This window comes from Aulonocara stuartgranti (assembly GCF_965226115.1).
Source record: "Aulonocara stuartgranti genome assembly, chromosome: 7".
Lineage (NCBI taxonomy): Eukaryota > Metazoa > Chordata > Actinopteri > Cichliformes > Cichlidae > Aulonocara > Aulonocara stuartgranti.
The window spans coordinates 24,065,379-24,086,993 of NC_138945.1; the positions used below are offsets into that span (position 1 = coordinate 24,065,379).

General features: G+C 39.6%; 1 protein-coding gene across 3 annotated transcripts in view; it reads right to left on the reverse strand.

Annotated features, from left to right (window-relative positions):
* uhrf2 (ubiquitin like with PHD and ring finger domains 2) overlaps positions 1-21,615 on the reverse strand; it is a 45,729-nt gene that overhangs the window by 13,340 nt on the left and 10,774 nt on the right. For 2 of the 3 annotated variants that reach the window (XM_082541005.1, XM_082541004.1), the window contains exons 3-6: positions 18,028-18,347; positions 2,849-3,067; positions 2,576-2,685; positions 1,005-1,191 (exon numbers count right to left, since the gene is read on the reverse strand). In XM_082541005.1, coding sequence (XP_082397131.1) covers positions 1,005-1,191; positions 2,576-2,685; positions 2,849-3,067; positions 18,028-18,347 — 836 coding nt within the window. Of the gene's footprint in view, positions 1-1,004; positions 1,192-2,575; positions 2,686-2,848; positions 3,068-8,936; positions 9,528-18,027; positions 18,348-21,615 lie in introns of those variants that run through there. The other variant, XM_082541006.1, reaches the window with a different exon arrangement.

Below are 21,615 nucleotides of genomic sequence, written 5' to 3' on the forward strand. Positions count from 1 at the left end.
GGGGACATTTTCTGTTATTTAACACAAAGTTCATGTTTCATAACTACAGGACGGTCAATAAGCAATGGTTACCAGATCTTTTTCCAGTTATAAAATTATTTACATATTTTATTTCTTAAAATTTAAGCACAAGAGTCGTACTGACATTTCTTTCATTAACTAAAGCAGCATTTCTTTATCATGTATAAAAACAGATATATTGTTGAAATTGCACTTTTCTTTCTTATATTGTGGTATCTCAGGGATCTGATCTAATCACTGATCTGACCTACAAACATCCAAGTGAACTGTATGTGGCCCATAATGTAAAATGCGTTTGACATCCCTGAGCTACAAGTTTTTTTTAGGTTTAGGAAACATAACGTAAAAGAATGAAATTTTTGTGGACGTTACGAAAATGCATCAAAAAGTTAAAAACGATAGATGAAGGGGTCTTGTTTTATTGTCGTTTACTTATACAAAGAACAACAGAAAAGCAGGCCGAGCTGTTCTCAAAGCATGCCTTACCAGAGCTCTTTGTAAACCTTAATTATTAAGAATTTCCATGATTTAATCTTTCTTAAGCTTTTTTCTAAATTCCCACACTGACAAAAAATTAAAAATGTTTATTTTCAAAGCCATTAGTATTATCTTCTCTCCGCACCAGATACAATCAGTACCTGAACTGTTTTTCCAATAATCTCTCTGACTTCGTTGCAATACTGTGGGAGAAACAGACAGAACCCAGAACGCAAGATAATGAAGCTTTGCGCCGTTTTAGAAAATGATGCCAAGAAGGCGTGGAGATCTGTTTGGCAGAAAGTCTTTCAAAGATTAGATTAACTCCCACCTGTGAGCGCATGGTTTCATTACTATATATTGATTTTACCCTCAATCACCGCTTAATTACTACACTAATACATTTCAGCCCACATTTAAACAGCACTCATCAGCCTTTTTTCCTGGTTAAATGACTGCGAGGCTCAAAATCTCGCAGCAAAATGTCGAGTGGCGCTCTCTCTCACCAGTCCTCGTCATCTGGGATGGTGGCCAGCGGTGGGTTGAGGCAGTAGATGTGGAACGCCATGTTGCACTCATCACACAGCAGCTGCATGTGAGCGTCCTGCTTCCCCCCGCACACGCAGCAGGAGCAGAAACGGCACTCTGCGTCAGGGTCGGCCTTGCAGTGCTTACACTCCGGACCACTCTTTCCTGCAGCATTCATAAATGCAAACACATGTATGAACAGAATGATAATATCATGGTATTCCTGCACTACATAACGACAAAGGATTGGCAGGCGTAGGTTTTGTAGGAGCACTGCAAGGGGACATGTTAAGCATGAGACACATGATTTTCTGCATTATGGTTATTAGGGCAACTTATTCCCAACTGTTTTTATTTAATATTACAAATGCTAGGTCAATCCACACACAGACATAATTTACTCTTCAGTCTTAAGTTGTCAGACTTCATTTTGTTCAAGTAACCTATCTATAATGTGTATTTGTCACATGTTCAAATCAATAATACATTCATTTATTTTGAATAACAGCTATTAGTGTTTCAGCTTGATATCTGCTCATTTCCCAAACGAGAATTTGTTTTCTGGGACGTTTTTTTTATGCCAACTGTGCTATTGAAGCAGACTGAAAACAAGAAGGATGGGCTGCACTGTTATAAGACGAGTTGGGCATCAATCACACAGTCAGCAACCACCTGGCAACCTCTGGTCGAAAAATATGTATGTATTCCTTGGCTGGCTGGTAAGAGTTTACTAACTGTCAGTGGGTGAAATCGGTCACAAAGAGGCTTCTGCACAGAGGCTGTCTGCAAACACTTGCTAACTGACCACTGTGCGTGAAACCTGAAAAAAAAGTGCAACAAACCAGGAACACAGAATGTTCCCTTTCAAGGTAAAAAATGGCTCATTACCACTGAAACCGAGTTCTAAAAGGCACAACTTTTACTTTGAGCTGTGTTGCACTCTTCAAAGTTTCACTACTGCTTACAGAGTAGTTGGCAAATGTCTGCAGACAAGTTGGCGCATTCCAGACAAATTACAGGCAACCGTGGCAAACTGCTGGCAATCAAAGCGATGGCAAAGATGTTTTCATTGACATACTGTAATCTTCTTTGTGACCGATTTCACCTAACAACCACTTGCAACCAGTTGGGGGATACTCTTCCATGGTGACTGGTGGTTGGTAGGCAATCTCTAGACCTGAGGAAACTAGCAACAGCACATCTAAACTCAAAAAACAGTGGCTGACAACTTGGTTGGTTTTCAGGCTTTTTAGCAAAATAACAATAATTTAACATCAGTCTTCCTTTTTTTCTTCTGACTGACACTAATAACTGTTGGTGATACAGTGGCTCTACAAACATTTTTCATGTTGTGAGGAAAAAAAAACAAAACATGTTGACTAAGAATAAAGACCCACTATAGAAAATGTTTTTATTTCTTCTTTTTTCTAACTAATTCCTCAGCTTTTTTTAATTTGTTAACTTTGGGAACAAATGTATGCCTTCTGAATACTGGTGCGCAAACTATTAACGGCAAGTTTTCAGTGCTCAGGATTGAGCTCGTTCATACGTTTAAACTGTCCGTCTGCAGCCGATAGTGCACGAGCTCCTGGTTTCTCAACTTGGTAGATTTCATCCAGAAAGTGAATTTTACAATCCCCAATCACATCTCCAGGACCCCTAAATGGAGAGCATGTGACATGGAAAGGAAAAAAAAAAAAGAGAGAGAGAGAGAAAAAACACAAGATTTGCCAAACTGATATTCTGATAAAGAAAATAAAACTAGCACTAATGCCTTCACACCTGAAAGCATCACCCTGAAATCTTGAAGGAAGATGCTCACCCGAGGAGGATATTGACTCTGAGCTCTTTATTAGTGCGGGAGGTTTGCTTGAGGGACACAATCTCTGCGTCGAACCAGAAGCCCCTTTCATCTGGTGTCTCCATGTTGTAGTTGACCATCACATGCATGCCCACCTCAAGCTGGTCCCACCGCAGCAGTGTCCTGGCACGTGGTCGCACATCCACCGGTCGCATTTCCACCACACCATTCTCTGGGTAGCTGAGGAGAGACAGATTAAGAGCATGGAATCTTTGTAACAGTTATATAACCCAATTTGTCTCAATGCTGTATGTAAGCTACTACAAATACTGAATATAGTGCTTGTGAAGTGAGCAGTTAACGTACAACTACAATATAAACCCATAGGTTAAATTAAAATGGGAAACTTCTCTATACAAACAGAAAAGGTCTTCACTTGAAATCTTAAACTTAAAATAATCACAGTTGTGATGTACCTTTGAGAAAAACGTAGAATCCCCAGAGGAAAGAAAAGATGGAATATGCAGCCATGTTTTTGGTACAAGCTGATGGACAAGCACTCCAAGTATTTCAAAGCACAATGGGTTAAGTCACAGACTGCTCCACTGATAACAAATAAAACTATTCCTATGAAAGAACGCGCAGATCTAAAGTCTACATGAGCCTCCGAATACTGAAAGTCAAATACAGATAATACTGCACAATTCATTCTTTTTTGTTGCAGAAAATCTTAATTCTACTTTTTTCTTTACATGTGAATTTAACCGTCTTTGTGTCCAGGGAGAAAATACAGTAGTCACAAATTGTGCAGTTTTTGTAATTTATGATGTCCTTGTGACACCACAGGTCTACTAATTTAAAATCAAATCTATTCATATATTGTAGCTTTTCAGAGAAGCATTTCTATAGGAGACATTTGCCCACAACATCTTTCTGACTGGTGATTTGAGAGAAGGATCATAATAGATTCTTACCACCATGATCTCGTGGCACATCTGCACAGAAAATCAATTCAATTCAGCAACCTTGGAACTGCAATTGGAATAACCTCTTACCACTTAACAACTGGACTGTTTTATTTCCAAGAGCTCATGTGTGACTGACAAATTATACATTATACTTTTCAGATATTTTCAGAAGACCTCCACTTGACGTGTTGTTTTCAGAAAAGAAAATGTCCATTACTCTCTACAGCAGCTTTATTATATTCTCTGGGCTCATTTAACCAAGTCATACACTTAACAAAACAAGAAAACTAGTGTGGTTGGACTGAGCTTTAGTCATCTATCAACACAGCACAGTTTCTGGGAAGCACTCCACCTTTTGCTACAGTCAGCAACAGCAGACAAAAGCAAAATTCATAGTTATGGCAGGATTAGGCTAAATAAAACAGAATCAATCAGAATCAGAATACTTTATTAAACTACATTTATTTTACCAAGCAATATAAACACTTTGTCGCATCTTAAACACGTCCAATAGATCCTCGCAAGACACTGACCTTTTCAAGCCAACTGTGGTTGGGCTACAAGCGCAAAGCTGGAAATTTGGCAAAAAAGGTTTGCTCATTATCACGATTCTGAGGAGAATCCAGCTACCTCACAAGGTGATAAACATCTACCAAAATTCTTAAACCCGTCTTTGTGTTAGTTCCAGGTACGAGAAGTTTCCAGGACCACATTTTTGGAATAGACACAAGCACACACTGATTCATGAGATGGAATAGACTGGCATTTATATAGCACTTTTCTTTTGCTACTCACCACTCAAAGCACTTTGCAGATTTTACCCTTTGACATACTCTCATCAGCCACTTCATTAGATAAATCTCAGTTGTGCTGGATTAGAACTGCTTTTGCCTTCAGAACTGTTTTAATTCTTCATGGCACAGTTTCAACAAGCGGCTGGAAACATTCCTCAGAGATTTTGGTCCGTATTGACATGATAGCGTCACACAGATGCTGCAGATTTGTTAGCCACATTCATGGTATGAATGTGGAGCTAAGTGTTACCAGCAACATCTGCCATCTCGGGTGTGTGTCCCTCTGCATTACCTCCCTTAATTTACCTTATTGCTGCAGTTACCGCTTTTACTTTAGAGTTAAAATAGTGTCTCTAATGTTGATTCAAAGTCAACGACTAGCCTGTTCTGCAGTGCTAGTCAGAGCTTTAAGAACTTGCCACTGAGCTTGCCTTGAATGCCCATGTCCGTCAGGACCGTGATGGTTGACTTCCCTGCAATATTTTATGCAGCCAACTTCAACTGTAAACTCATGGTCATGATCAATAAACCAGTTTAAAATGATGTGAATTTTATGACATGGCGCGCTATATTGGTGGAGGATGACGGATATACTGTGGTCATAAAGGGATGGTCAGCATTGATACTCCTGTAGGCTGTGGTGCCTCAACCACAACCAATCCAAGTTGGTACAAAGGTGTAGGAGTGTGTTTATGGGGATTTTTGACCATTCTTCCAGAAGCGCAATTGTGAGGTCAGACAATGATGTTGGGCGAGAAGGCCTGGCTCGTAATCTCCGCTCTAATTCATCCCAAAGGTCTTCTATCGCGTTGAGTTCAGGACCCTGTGCAGGCCAGTCAAGTTCTTCCACACAAAACTTACTCATCCATGTATTTTGGACCTTGGTTTGTAAACTGGTATGCAGTCATGTTGGAACAGGAAGACACCATTCCCAAACTCTTGCCACAAAGTTGGGAGAATGAAATTGTCCAAAATTGCTCGGTATGCTGAAACATTGAGAGTTCCTGCTTCAAACGCCAACTCTTGAAGAAGAAACCTACACCATATTCCCCCTCCACCAAACTACACTTGTCTGAAATGCAGTCAGACAAGTACCGTTCACCTGGCAACTACCAAACCAAATCTGTCCATCAGCTAGCCAGCTGGAGAAGTGTGATACATCACTCTAGAGAGTGACAAATCAGCAGTCCAGTGGCGGCACACTTTAAACCACTGCATCTCATTTGGGGATGTAAGGTAATGCAAGTGCTCAGCCACTGAAACCATTCCATGAAGCTCTCTAAACACTACTCTTGAGCTAATAGACCTCGTGCACGAGAAAATGCTAACTTCCTGGTTTGAGACCGGATGTGGGGTTGTACATTTCCGGTAGCTTTACTTTGCGGTCAATCAGACCGAGAGCAGAAGAGCAGAAGGTGGAAACACTCACCACTGTTGTGTCATAAAAAAAATCTAATGATCAATTTTGACGTTTAAAGAGTTTAGATTGATCAGTTTTTTTCATCACTCAACACAAGCAGAACTGCATTACTGCATGCAGAAGACACATCGTCCACATTCAGAAGCACATCTCTGTATAGTAACTGGTCTTATGATTTAAACAGGCAAATGTTCAGCATTCAAACTACAGGTGAAGAATAGTCAAACTAGATGTTTCCCGTTATCTCGATATCAGCTAGTCAAGTGCAGACCCGCACAGCATGTTAACAAACCGTGAGAAAAAGCCAGAGGTGTGGACTCGAGTCACATGACTTGGACTCGAGTCAGACTCGAGTCATTAATTTTATGACTTTAGACTTGACTTGAAAAAATGTTCTAAGACTTGTGACTTGACTTGGACTTTTACACCAATGACCTGGGACTTGAATTGGACTTGAACCGGTTTACTTGAAAAGACTTGATATTTCACCCCAAATATAAAATTTAACATGCATATTATATAGAGATTGAAAATGTGACGTCATTCAGGGGTAAACCGCAAAGGATTCTGGGAACTCGTGGCAAGAGGTACTAGCGCAAGCAGGCTTTCAATTGAAATCAGTCACACAGCGATAAAAAGAAACACAAAAATGTCAAGAAGCTGTTGTATTATTAACTGCAATAGCCGGTCGCATGACAGCCACGGGAAGCCGACAGGTAAAGAGATCGGTTGTTATCGGATTACGTCGTTGAAGAGAAATTGTTCGAGCCATGTTTCCGAAGTAACAAAGAGGCGACGGGTGGCCTGGATTGCAGCCATTCAAAGATCAAATATAACGTCCCAGAACACTCCAGCTCACAGGTTAATCTGCTCCAAACATTTACACAAAGGTCAGTCTGCTGTTGTAGTTAACACGTCATTTTCATAACATAATTGGTGATATAGGTTACAAGCAAGTCTGGCGCTGAACAGAAATTGTTGCACTATGCTCCTTTATTTATTGTGCATAAATAGTGAATTGTCCTGACACAATATTGCGTTTCGCTTCTGTTATTACCATGGTACATTGACAAAAACATATACTTTTATTCACAGGATAAAACAGGTTTTTTGTATCACTAATTGCCCAGTACGATTACAGCATACAGTATTATTGTCACTGCTACATTTCTGTAACGCGTACCAGAAATTATTTCCACTACTAATTAATTACCGTTGAGCTCAAAGGTCCTATTAATAAACGGTTAAGGAATGTGTATTTATGAAGACAATTTGTGAGACTGGTAAACTTATGATAGGTACGATGGTCTTTCGTTCTACACGGTACATTTCAAGGTCCTGCACCCATCCGGCGGTAAACTGTACCTGGGCTTGTTGCAGTGACCTGAAGTTACTAAACTTCATGAGTGTATGCACTCACTCCAAGAACCGTATAATTATAAATATGCATATAAATATGCTACGATGAGATAGCTGACTTCATCTAACTAGCAAATGTTGTCCAGGCTACGTTGGTGATACAGTTTTTTTTAATGTGTATGATATTTTTGTCATGCGATTTTAAAGCCGGTCCTACAACCGCATCCAAGAATAACATGCAGCTTATCTCAGAACTGTCGGTGAAAATTATTCTTGGAGCTAGGTTTAATTGAGCTGCATTTTAAAGAGGTGCAATTTCACAATTTGTGTATATTTTCTAAGTTCACTATTTTGTCACGTGTTGAGAAAAACAGATTTTAAAATTACATGGTCTAATATTTACATTTAGCATAACTGCAACATGCTTTTTTCATATTTTTTTTAAAGATTCGAAAGGACTTGAAATTCAAAGTTTCAGACTTGTGACTTGACTCGGACTTTTACACCAGTGACTTGAGACTCGACTCTGACTTGCCTGACATTACTTGAGACTTGACTTGAGGATAAAGACTTGAGACTTACTTGAGACTTGCAAAACAATGACTTGGTCCCACCTCTGGAAAAAGCCACAGAAAAAATTAATGATTGCTGATAAGGGTTTCTATAATTAGTATTTACGAAGGGTATGTTGTGACTTACCTTCAAAATTACAGTGGTCCCTCGCTATAACGCGGTTCACCTTTCACCTCGCTTTTTCGCGGATTTTGTAGTGCAAGTTTGCATGCTTATTTTTACGTCACATTGTGTCCTGCGTCCTGATCGCTGCAGACGATCTCCTCCCTGACGTCTCTCCTGTACAGTACGGAATCGCTGCATCGATGCTAGCAGTGTGACTCTGACGAGCAGTACTGTATGTCCATGATGTCCACGAAACTTTTGCACCGTCAAAAAATAAAATTGGCTACTTGATTTCACCTATCGCTGGTTATTTTTAGAACATAACACCCGCGATAAACGAGGGACCACTGTTTACAGATACTGAGAACTATAACATTTGAATCCCTTTTCTCCTTTGCTCTGAGGCGGGGGAAAAATATCGAAAAGTCGATGAACATCATTTACAGATATATTGGGTAAATGCCCAAGACATCTATAGAAATGTAAATCGCTGCTTGATTCATTCATTTGCTTAACTTGTTTTGGACCGTAAACAAGGCGCGAATAGGACACCGGAAACAAAGCTCCCCACAGGAGTTCCCGCACCGGAAGTAGCATATGCTAACGTGCACATAGTCCCAGTGTATGTTTATTTTGATCTCAAGCAATTTGCCTTGATCATACCTACATTCACTAATTTGCTGCCAGATTTGCCCTGAACATGTGTACTAATGAAGTGGCCAGTTAATACGTTCTGTATTTTTCAATGAACGGGTATATTTTTATACATAAAGCGCACCGGATTAGAAGGGGCATTAAGCGAAACAAAATAGATAAGTCAAACTTTATTCAACCCATTCACAATAACTCTCAAAAGTTGTAACACATAAAATACAGAACAATGCACTCACTTTTCCCGTTCATTCCTCTTCCGCGAATCCAAATTCTTCTGGATCTTCTTTTCAGTGATCTTATTCTTGCAGCAGACGCGAGAAATGACCCGCTGTTCGTCGTGATCCTCTGGCAGTTGCTGCGAGATAGTAGTATTTGTGGAGATGGAGAAATTACGCCTTTTCATAAAACGGAAGCACCAAGAAGGACCTCCTTGAAAGTCGTCGAGCTTCATGTCTCGTGCTATTGCTGTTGCCTTTTGTCGAATAGAGGCTGTAGAGACGTGTCTACCTGCTGTTCTCTGTTCAATAACCCACTGTTCAATCGTGTCCTCTAATTGTGGCCATCTCTCTTTGTTCCCTCGGAAACTCTGTCTGGTCTCCTCTACTTGGCGCAGTTCATCTTCTTGCTTCCTCCATTTCCGTACCATTGATTCATTAATTCGGAATTCTCTTGAAGCTGCTCTATTCCCAAGTTGAATTGCGCGACTGATAGCCTTGAGTTTTAAACTCGCTTCGTAAGCATATCTCTTAACACGTGCCATTTTGGGGTCCACACACCTTTATGTGGAATCACAGTACGTGTTACTCCGCGAGGCTCCTGAACGGCATTATGGCTACGGTAGCCGTAATGCTCCAACAATCCATCAAGCGGCGCGGGTTCGTAGCTTACCAAAGTCGCGCAAAAACATTTTGACAAATTTTTGAGCGCCGTGTACCACATGAAATCGGTTCGAGATCAGTAAGCACAACCAGAATTGATACATAAGGCGCACTGTCGATTTTGAGAAAATTAAAAGATTTTAAGTGCACCTTACAGTTTGAAAGCTAAGGTAATCAGTGCTTTATTCGCTGTATACTTGGATTAATTATTTAACTTAATATGGACGTCTTTGAATTTTAGACGGTCATTGTCTGCAAAGTAGTCTTTACAAAGTATTTAAAATTAACTTAATCAAATATTTTCTTTAGGGTTGTGTTTAAATGTTCATTTAAAATCCTCAAAATGGACGACTGAACACAAAAAACGCTTAAGTCGAATACAACAGTTTTATATTTATTATATATATATTTCTTTCCAGATGTGCTTGTGGTGAAAACCATTTTTGGCCAAGAGGAAAAACATTAGCACAGCCTGTATAATTTTAAATCTACCTCTGTTGCCAAATGGCGATTTAAACAAGTGAGAAATGGCTTCTTGTCTAGCAAACTCCCGGTGACTATAGGGAGGTTAATTGTGCAGGTTCTCTGCATGCCAATCATCATCAAGCTGTAAGGATCAGACCTAACTCAGGATAAACTGACAGCTTGTTTGCTTGCTTGCCAATAGCTGGGATTATGCGTACAGATGAACAATGTGTTTAACGGCATAATGGCCCACAGACTCGGTCCGTTCACAAACTGTGTGTGTGTGGGGGGGCTCATGTTGGAAGAAGTAGAGAATTGTGTGCATGAACGAGCAGTGCATGCGTGTGTTTCTCTGGAAAGCTGAGCCTAAAACTGACCACTGACTCAGAAATCAACAATGCCCCGTTGTGCTCAGCTAAAAATGCCAAGAACACCCAACATATTACAAATTTATTGTGGAAGATTTTATGCTGCTTTACTTACTTCTTGCTTTACTGTCTATTGATAAGCCTTTGGGGCCTATTTGAAGGCATTTTAAACTGACTGGAGAGAGCCCACAGAGACCAAAATGTAAGCTGTGGCACAGCTAGTGTGCTCCCAGGAAGTGGAGGCTGAGGCTCATTTATGGGATTTCCTCTTTTAGGCCCAGGGGATTACTGTGGTTTTAGAAAGAGTGGGGTGAATACAAGCAATAACACCCACCCCCAGACAAACATCAACATGCACATGCGTTACAAACACACATGTGAGAGAGGAATATCGGCTTTGGCTCTCAATGGGGTTTAAACAGGAAGCAGAGGCAGAAGTACCATAAATTGTAACTCAGTCCTCTGCATGTAAATATAAACAACAACAACTTTTGAGGACAGACAATCTGATTAACAGTGACGTCAACAGTCTAATACGATTCAGTTATTTTCATACGCTTGTAAACGGTAGCAGAATTACATCATGGGTGCACTACAATTAATTTAATGGGAAACATGACTGCACGCTGCCTCAGATGAATTAAAACAAGGCCACTGTCTCTGCATTCCATTGTGTTAAAAGCTTCAGAAAGACTTTGCTATTATTTTTGTTTGTTTTTTTTTTTTCTATTTCTGGGGTCAGACAGGATTGGTTATTAAGTTTATTCACACAGACTGAAGATGGTGCACAAATGCAGACAGCTCCAGATTTGTATATGGACAGCAGATGCATTTTTTTTAGATATATGAATTCATTTTTTGTGTGATTCTGTTCAGTTTGGTCTCAGAGTGATTTGTGATGTAACCGCATAGTTACATATTTCAGGCTGCTCAGACGTCTGCACGGGGGTCACACTGACCCTCACAGCTGCAGAAATCATAGGTTCTGCTGCCATTACTGGTGCACACTGTACAATTACAAACTCTTTAAAACTGCACCGCTACAGCTGCAAACAAAACATCTTCTAATACCTCTTAAAACTTACAGCAATCATTTTTGTTTGGGGATACAGAACAATGACCCAAAGAACAGAAAATCGTAGGCATTGTTTTGTTGGACCGTTTAAGCACCGACAACAGCTGCCAGACTTTTTGGCAGCTATTCAGCAAAGACATCAGTACTCCATACAACAGGCATGGTTAATGGGTGGAGGCTATTCTCTTTAGATTCTGCTTTCAAGTACAATCCAACAGAGTACTGTCTTGCAGCCACTCTAATGCTCCCATTTTACCTGCATGGCTCACAAATGTCTGGACAACTATAAAATGTTAAAGCAACACTGTTTAACTTCTAAAAGAAAAACACTGAAATAGTGACTACAGTGATTGAATAATTTGACCAAATGAGTAGCATGCTAAGGTACAGACATGGTAATGGTAATGGTTTTGACCTACTCTGGTATCCCACTAAGCCATGGGACAGCCACAGCATGCATGCAGGCACTACAACTGACATAGCTAAACTGAATTAGATTATAATTTATATGTGTGTAATATAAAATAGGAAAAGAGGCCATAAACCAGCCTGTCAGAGCTCATGGTCATACTAAACATGATCTTAAATTTAGTAAGCTACATAATGCCGGTGGATATTCTCACTACAACTGTACAAAGCCAATAAAAGCCATGTAGTAATATGGTGCTGCAACTCAAAAGTTAAACAATAACGGCTCTGTTGCAGAAAAGGAAACAGAGTGGGTGAAGAGTGAGAAAGAGAACTGAAACTAAACTTTGTTTCATCCTTATTTCCTTGGCACTTACTAAACTAGGAATGAAAGGAGATAAAACTTCCTTAGCGATACTCTCGTGCTCAGATAATGGCAGGCTAACCGCCAGCACTTTAGATATTAATAAGCCCTTCTCTTCAGCATACATGGATCTACGTTAATTAGAAGACGAGACCCACTAAAGCTTCACTTTGAGTTAAACTGACCAAAAAAACACCCCTTTTAGCTTAAAAACGTAAATATCGAGTGGGATTAAAAACACATCTCAGTTCCTCACATGAGGTGCAGAACTCCTGATAGTAGCAGAAACTTTTTACAACAGAAGTTTTGACTTCTCATTGCAGGTAAAGTATCTGCAATGATAAATAAGTGCCCCAGTAAAGAATACAAAAAAGAGAGCCAGGATGCTAAATAACAGGATACTAAAATTAAAACACTTCTTTGAGCTCCTATGCCATATCATAAAAAGTATTCTCTCACAATATCAATGACACAGTGACACCGTAGGTATATGTTCCCCAGCTCGCATAATAATGACAGAAGCCCAAGCATGTCTGAAAGCGAAAGCAGCGTGTCAGTCTCAGATGACAATTTAACACCTAAAGAGGGAGATAATTCAATAGCAAGAAGTGGCTTGCCTACTAAACGCCAGCTCTCCAGAAAAGCACAATACTTTGCAAAAAATGCAAGTGTTAGCTAGCATCTCATAACATCTCAGGCAGGAAATATTTTTCAAGTCCTATTTTATTATGTGTGCAGGCTCCTGAAGAGTTACAATTTACTTTAATTACTTTTTTATTCAACTAAAGTATTAAATATCTCTCCTTCAAAGGGAGGGAGTATGTAACTGGTTCTGTTTGTTTGTTACCAGACTAGCAGCCAGTTTTCAAAATATTTTTCAAATTTTGCCTGATGATAGATAGTAGGGCTGCCACGATTAGTCGCCTAGTCACGATTACGTCGACTAGTCACGATTACGTCGACGACTGATTTAATAGTCGATGCGTCGTTTGAAGCTTTGTAAGATCACAAAAGACGCAAGAATAAGTAGCAGGATTTAAGAGTGTAATAACGGACTGAAACAGAAGATGGCAGCACTGCATGTACAAGGATGCCAGCTGCCGTTAAACCCCGAAGACGAAGAAGTAGCTTTGTCCCAGAATTCATAGCGCAGCCCTGCTCAGTTTCCAACAATGGCAGCAGCTAGTTAGTTTTAATATTACTCTTATTATTCTTTCTGGGTCACAAAATAAATGTTTAACATATTTTCAGGCGAGAATGTGTAAACCTCAAATATCTGCTTAGTTTATCAACATATTTTGAAAAGCGCTCCGATATCTGTTCCCCACTAGCTCGATAGTTAGCCGGGGGCAAAGCTAACTAGAGCCCGTGAGAATCCCAGACTCCCGGCAAATCGTTTTCAAACCCACCGCTGTCTTTCACTACTCAGGTTAAACATATATAAGTCACTTAGATAACTTAAAAATGTTATTGTTTGGCTTTTTTAGTATTTTATTTGTTCCTGAGTAAATCGGTTTGGCTGAGATTAAGGTTATAGTTTTTACACAGCTGAATAAACGTCAAGCAGACAACTGATCATCAGAAGTGTGAGATGCTGGAGAATATACTCCCGTGTCCTGTTATATTTTAGATAGCAAGGAGTTTATTAAACTTCACTGAAACAATCTGCAAATTTCATTAAAATTTAATAAACTACCATCTAGTCTTTATTTTTAGTTAGCACATACTTTAAACACTTAAAGCTGTAAGCTAATGATAGTTATATAAGAGCAGATTCATGCTGGTGCAATAAGCTGTACGTTTTACGTCCAATGGATGATGATCTGATTAGTCAACTAATCGCAAAAATAATCGGTGACTAGTCGACTATCAAAATAATCGTTTGTGGCAGCCCTAGTAGATAGCACAAACAACTCGAGCTGATTTAATTTTGATTAAGTTGATGTTGAAAAAAATGTCAAGAAACCACATCAAGTAATCATCATATGAAAAAACATGTTGGGATTTTTTTTCGATATGACACCCTATGACGTCACAATGACGTCCTAACAGGCTGACCTCATCACATTGTAATAAAAACATCATAAAACATCATAGTTTTAGTACAGCCATTGCCTTTCAGGGCAGAAAACAACATTTGTGCTACTTTTGTGCTCATGTTTTACTTACACTGTGTCACTACTATTCCACTACAATATTACTCCTGGCACATTATGGCAACTGATTCACACTTTGAATGAGGTATGTGTCACCAATGAGAGTAGCTGATTGAAATAGAAGGCTGGAAAATGCCTTTGATTTTGTTTGCATTGAATGCTGTTGCCTCCATTCCACATTTCCTTGTAATATCGTTATATATCGCTATTCTTTAAACAAAATTTCCTTAAGATATTTTCTGTAGCTTCTTGTGGCACTTAAAAGACCAAAGAATAATAATTAATCATTAATAACACGTCGATATACCGACTGAAAAGCACTTTAAATGTCATACCACCCCACTTCAAGTTATGTCCAGGTCATCCTAAAACCTGTTTTCAATTTGTGGATTTTGTGTCATTGTCTTGTTACATGACCCAAGGTTCAGATCATGGACTGCTGCCCCAAAATTCCCCTATAATGTTTCCTGACACAATTTTGAATAGGGCTGTTCGATATAACAATATATATCGGACGACGATATGAAAACGTCTATCGTTTCATATTACGCTATCGTTTGTTTTCGTGGTTTTACAAAATAAACTGTTTATTCATTTCTTAAAGTTCTCTCTTTCTCTTATATTTAAAATAACCCCACCACAGACTCAAACATGGCAAACCTCTTCTACCACCTATGCAAGAATCACATGAAAGAGTATGGAGAGAGTTTAGGGACGAGAAGCAAAAGAAGAGCCGTCAGGTGCTCAAAACAAACCTTAAACTCAAACGTTAGAACAGGCTTTTCCCCGCAGCACGCCGTGTAATAAATACTCACAAAAAAATGGCTGCCCTGAAAAATGCCCGAGATTCACAGAATTTACAGAAGATTTTTGTGATATATATCGTTGTCAGGACGATAAATGTCTCATAGCGGGATATGAGATTTTGGTCATATCGCACAGCCCTAATTTTGAATTTGTTCTTTTCTACAGGGTTATTTAGGATGACCTGACCATAGTGTAGCAAAGCAACTTGAAATCATGATGCCACCTCCACCATGCTTTACACATGAGGTCTGGATGTTGGTATGCAGGGTTTTATTTTGGGCTTTTGTCAAGTATCTAAGGCCATGTCCACACTAATACATTTTGGTTTGAAGACACATCTTTTTCTCTCCGTTTTGGCCTTCCATCCACACTGAGACGGCGCTTATGGTCAAGGAAAACTGAGCTTTTTGAAAACGCTCTCCAAAGTGGATAAAATGGAAAATGCCGTTTTCGCGTCACAGTGTGGACTGTGAAAACGCTGGCTTTCGAAAACGCATTTTAGTCATATTATGCAGTCATGTGGCCAATTCAACTAAGATGGCGGACGGCGTTGTCCAGCAGTTGTTTTGTTTGCTCTCAATTTTGACAGCCCTATTAAAGATTAATATCAGTTTGTACGTGCTCCAGATAGCTCCAGATAAAACTTGTAAAAGTCGACGCTTTGCTGCAACGTTTCAAAGAGCCGGAAAGTAAATAAACGGCAGATGGGAATGACGCATGTCGAATCGTCTTACATTTCATGCATGTGCAGTACAGAAACGTACAGTTTGAAAACAATAGTGTGGACGCGGAGCGTTTTTAGACGAAAACGCCGTTTTCAAATTTATCCAGCTAAGTGTAGACGTAGCCTAACTGGTCGCTTTGAAATCTTTTGAAAGTGGCTTTCCTATTCTTATAAATAAATCTTCAGTTTTCATGTTTATTTTTTCTTATAGTCTTTTAGACATCTAACAAAGATTTTATCAACTTGTAGGGAATTCTCTTACTCCTCGGAAGACCCCTGAATTTTTCTCTATTTGTATTAACTTTATCTTACAATGGACTGAATAACATCTGGGTCTTTAATGTAACACGTAACTATACAGCTTCTTCTAAGGTCAAAGGAAAGATGAATTAAAAGTTTAATTTATATTCAAAGCTCAATTCAAGTGGTCCACACTTCTTAAGAAGATCCAATCCTTCTTAAGAAGAGGATTGAATAAACTATATAAGTGATTTTTATTGGTTAAATTCTCCAGGCATGTTTTGGAGAAGTTCACTTACTATGAATTGCCTATGAATAGCCTAATTGTAGTTTAGATAAATATCAGCCCAAAATTTAGGGGGTAGTCAATGCAGAAAACCTCCAACTGTAATTTAGATTTGCCTGTGATGTCCTTAATGATTACGAGAATCTTACACTTATGTCGGGTTCAGCAAAAATGTAACAGTCTAGCGCACACGCTCAGTTCCTCAGAGCAGCCAAGAGGAGATTGTCCCAACATTTAGCCCCGTTTCCATTTTTGCGGCTCATTATGTTCTGTCGCAATACTGCCCCAAACATTGCATGCAAAAACATGGCGGTTCATTTCGTAGGGCTGGTTGTCTTTCTCAGACTGTACAGGCAGGTGTTTGAGGGGGAGTGCGTGTGCGTGGGAAGGAAGAGGAATCTTAACCACCCTCGAATTTTCTCTGGCAAACAAAATGATGGAAAAAACCTGGAATGGTGCTCAGGACAGAGAGGTAAATATGCACTTAGTAGGAGGCAAAAGAATATACTGGATAAGCTCGTACTGAAAACGAAAGCTAATAATTGCGGATAGTGGGAAGAACATTAACTGCGATCATATTCTTGGCTGGTAAAGATGCAAATCAAATATTATGGTAACATCCTGCGTTTAAAGCTGTTCTAACTGGTTTCTCCCTTTCTCTCCCTTTTCTGTCTCTCCTGACTTTCAACAATGGAATAATCCAAATAAGGAACCTGAGACTAACGCAAACTAAATAAACAGAAGCATATGTGATTCATAAGAATGATATTTTATATGTTTTAATGAAAAGGGGGGAAAAAACGATGTAGATTTGTTAATTCCCCTTACAGGAGCATTCTTATCCCGCTGCAAATGATACAAAACTGAATCAAAGCTGAATACTGGAGATTTGGGAAACTGGGAGATGCCAAATGGGAATGAAGCCCACATAAAAGAAAACGCAATGACTGCTCAACAAACCCCCGATACCATTTCTCTGGCGCAGCATCCCTTGACAGAAACACATGCACACTACGATAGACACGGCGAGGAGGCTATGTCTCACCGGTGGCATGTTCACAGCAATTACAGACAAAGCTGAAGAAGGCAAGCAAAGAGGTAATGCTCCTGAGAACTCATGAGTTGCCATGGAAACATCGGCTTTTGAATGAATTTGCTGGAAAAGGGGTATGCGCGAGATAGAGTCCAAATTGTAGTATCAACTACACAAACCCCCTTTCTCCATCCCCCGGACTGCCAGGAGAAAACAGGCTGCTATTCCCAGCGGTTAGTGATGCTTGCAGCCAGCAGTACCATAAACAAGCACACAGCACATTTATGTTTAGTGGTGAACGCACTGGCTGCATGAACAAAAATGTTTTTAATACCTGGGATATGAAACCGTACTTTCTGCTGTGAGGAAGGCAAACATTTTGCATTGGCGCTAAAAAATTTCGATCGGGCAGGATTTGAGCGTCTAGAATGATTTTCTTTCACCAGAACAAAATGCCGCCGCACCGATGTGCCGCGTTTGTTATCACTGCTAGGCTGCATCAGTAGAATGGGCCACTACTTACTCTTCATATTTAATGTGGTAAATTACGTCCTCTTCTCTCTCCTTGCTCTCCGACGCTGCTGTAGAGTCTGTCTGAGAGGTGGAGGCTCCGTTACTCTCAGAGTTTAACACAACATTAGTCCTGTTACTGTCCGTGTTTTGACCGTGGCCGTGGGCCTGTCCCTGCTCGGCCTCCAGTTTTCCATTAGTCCTTTTTGGGGGCCGGCCCACCTTGCCCTTTGTGGGCGTTATCTGTCCTTTGGGAGCGCGTGTCACATTTTCAATGCAGGCCTCAAACCAGGCACCGATGCTGACGTCTCTGCAGTCCACCAGCTCGTTAATCTGAGGAGAGAAAATGACTAAATTAACACCCGGTCCTGTTCGAACCCCGCACACAAATATCGTCTTTTTTTTTTGAGGAGCTGATGTGTAGGGGGATTATAACATCCAGTGTCAAAGACTAATACAGCACATGCCAGAGTCAAAATTCTAAAACAGCAATAACCCTGTTATTATCTTTTTCACTTAGTAAATACAAAAAACAAACCATCACAGAGTGAATGTTATTCAGTGGAACGGATAAAAAACAAAACCTTTGATTGGAAAGAATAACATTATATATTGAAAGACAAAAAAAGACACAAATCCTTTTGGGGTTGCATCAGGAAGAGCATCCAGCGTAAAAAATAAATAAATAAATAAAATCTGCCAAATCAAACATACGGAGCTACCCACTGTGGAAATCCCTTATGAATAAAGAAGCAGCTGAAAGTAGCTTTTAGTGAAAGAAAAAAAATATTTCAAAAGTGATGACTCTTTTGGGATATCCTCTGTAAAAGCACATGCATGTTTGCTAATGTATTTTGAGGTTTTCATGGGCTGAATTTAAATGTTTTTACAGTTTTTAGGCTAAAAGAATAGCCAGAAACAGCATAATGCTAATATATGCCAAGCTAATTAACTGAAAATGAAACGTAATAAGACTCAACCACTCCTTCATTGCAAATCCAACTCTGGATTAGCCTAGCTTTGCTGTCAAAACATTTACATTAAAACAAGTATAACCACACTGAATGATTGCATGATTGTTTCAACGTCTCTTTTTTGTCATATATCTATAAGCTCACTTTTTTCTCTTCTCTTTCCCCTCACTCCCCAACTGTCTGAGGCAGATTGCTGCCTAGTTCCGATCTCTTCCAGCTATAAAAGGGAGTTTTTCCTGCCCACTGTCGCCAAGTCTGTGGGGTTGTTCTTCTAAGATTGTAGGGATCTATACCTTACAATTGAGATATGCAGACTCTTGGCTGCTTACCATGTGATGTTTACTTGTGTGCCTGTGATGGCATCAGCCACACAGGGGTAAATTAGTCCATTTGTTCACTTTATTAGTTTGCTTTGCAGTTTTCTTCATTAATATAATTCATTAATCATTTGGTTAAACCTAACACTGATATTACGAGGCGCGCACATAGTAGCATTGTGTGGTTTTTCTAAAACGTTTTGTTATATTAATTATGTTTCTCTTTCTTTGAGTTCCCTGGGTTTGGGCGGTGGCTGTTTCCTGTCTGGGCAAAAGGCGTGGCTGAGGACTCCGGGAACAAAATGCCTGCTCAGCAGGACCAACCATGGGCTTACCAGGAGTAGGGGTGTTTTAGGTTTAGTTAGGTTATTCTGTGCTTAGTTAATATTAGTGTGTGTTTTTGTTTCCCCCTACTATGTGTAAATGGTTTTGCCAAACCATTATAAAAGCTACCCTCATGTGTCTTTGTAATTAGGTCAGTTTGCGAGTTAAGTTGTGTCTCACTTTGTTTGTTTAAGTTTCTGGAAATTACTTTTCGTGGAGTTATATTTAGTTGACCTCTTTTATGGGCCTGCTAATTATGTTTTTGAATTTTGTCATTTTTTAACTTTTTTGAGGGTTAAATTAGAGCTGGGCGATAGAACGATAACGATATGTATCGCGATATAACTTTTACTCGATAGAGAAATTAAGCTATCGCGATAGACCTCGCCGCTCTTGTCCTCTTAAAAAAAAAAGAAAAAGAAAAAAAAAGGTCAGCCAATCCAAATTCAGTAGCGCAGAGCTGAACCAATCACAGCCGCAGTCACGTCGCGTGACTTGCTAAGTACAGAACAAGTGCCAAGCTGCACGTGTGTTTGTTTGGGAAGCAGCCAGCGGGTAATGGAGCCAGCGCATAATGGAGGAAATGAGTGTGCCGACTAGAAAAATCAACCGAGCGTGACCGAAGAGAAAACAGATGATGGTTCCAATGCCGGAGAGATTGTTGAACGGAAGAGCCATAGAAGTTCCGTAGTGTGAAGGTATTTCGGCTATTTCAAGTCTGACAAAAAACAGAGTAGCGTGCACTGTAAATTGTGCCGAAAGCAAGTCTGGAAATACAATAAACTGGTGCATGCGTCACACTGTGCACCACGTTATTGTTTCGGTGAAATGAATTTCTACAATACTGTTACTGTTAATTCTACTCTCTGCAGTGTTTAAATGCTTACATATACACACAGTTACTGTCCGTCCACACATACGACTCGGTTCTGCTTCTATGACGCAGCTTTGTTTGCTTTTTCCCACCGAGGCTTCTAGACTTCTGATTGGCCAACATTTCTGCACGGTTAGGAATCTAGCGCCACCTGCTGCTTTGGCATGTTCATAGCAGCGTTTTCCTTCATTTCTGCCTTTACGTGTGAACGGGATTATTTTTTAAAACGAAAACGGAAAATCTCCATTTTCAAAAATACCCGTGTACGTGTGGACGTAGCCTCAGTCTCTGACTGGAAGCGCTAATTCGTCATTCGGCTTTTGTCAGACTAAAGTAACTGTTAAAACTGTTTGAAAAGCTAAGCTATACAACAAGGAGAGATTGAGAATTTCCTTTTAGTTCTCAGTTTATTTGATATTGACAAAAGTTAGTCAGTTTTGTCTGTTCTTCTGTAAAACAAACTAAGATTTATTTTTAGAATTAATATTTTGTTTCTAAGTGGAATTGACAATTTAGTCTGTTTCATTTGTTCTATTTTGAAACTTAAACGCTTTAGCGGCTGCCTTTTGTGTAGTTTGCAATATTTGCCTTTATTTATCTGAAAAAGTCTCATGTTCCTTAAGTACATCTACCCTGTTGAACTTATTATGGGAAATAAATATTTAAATAAAAACAAGCTGCTGATTATTTCACATTTTACTTGTGAGCAACGGCACATTTAAATCTTACAAATATAGTTATTTGGCTTATATCGTGATAGATATCGTTATCGCCTGAAATGAAAAAAACATATCGTGATATGAAAAAATCTCATATCGCCCAGCTCTAGGTTAAATTAAAGAAAACCCTTTTTGAAGATATTTTTTGCCTGTGTCCTCTATGCCTTGGCTGCTTGGTCCCTCACAGTGCCAAAGCAGTTAAAGCAGTCAGATGAAGGCTGTTTATGCAGCAACCTCTGCAACGAATTTCGTGTGGCGACAGCCAGCAACCGCTAACAACCATTCACCAACCAGTTGGGGGAATATACATTTTTCCTAGTGGCTGTATCACACATTTAGCACCATGGAATAACGTCCAGCAGTAAAGTTAAGAGTGGTACAAACTGTGTCTGG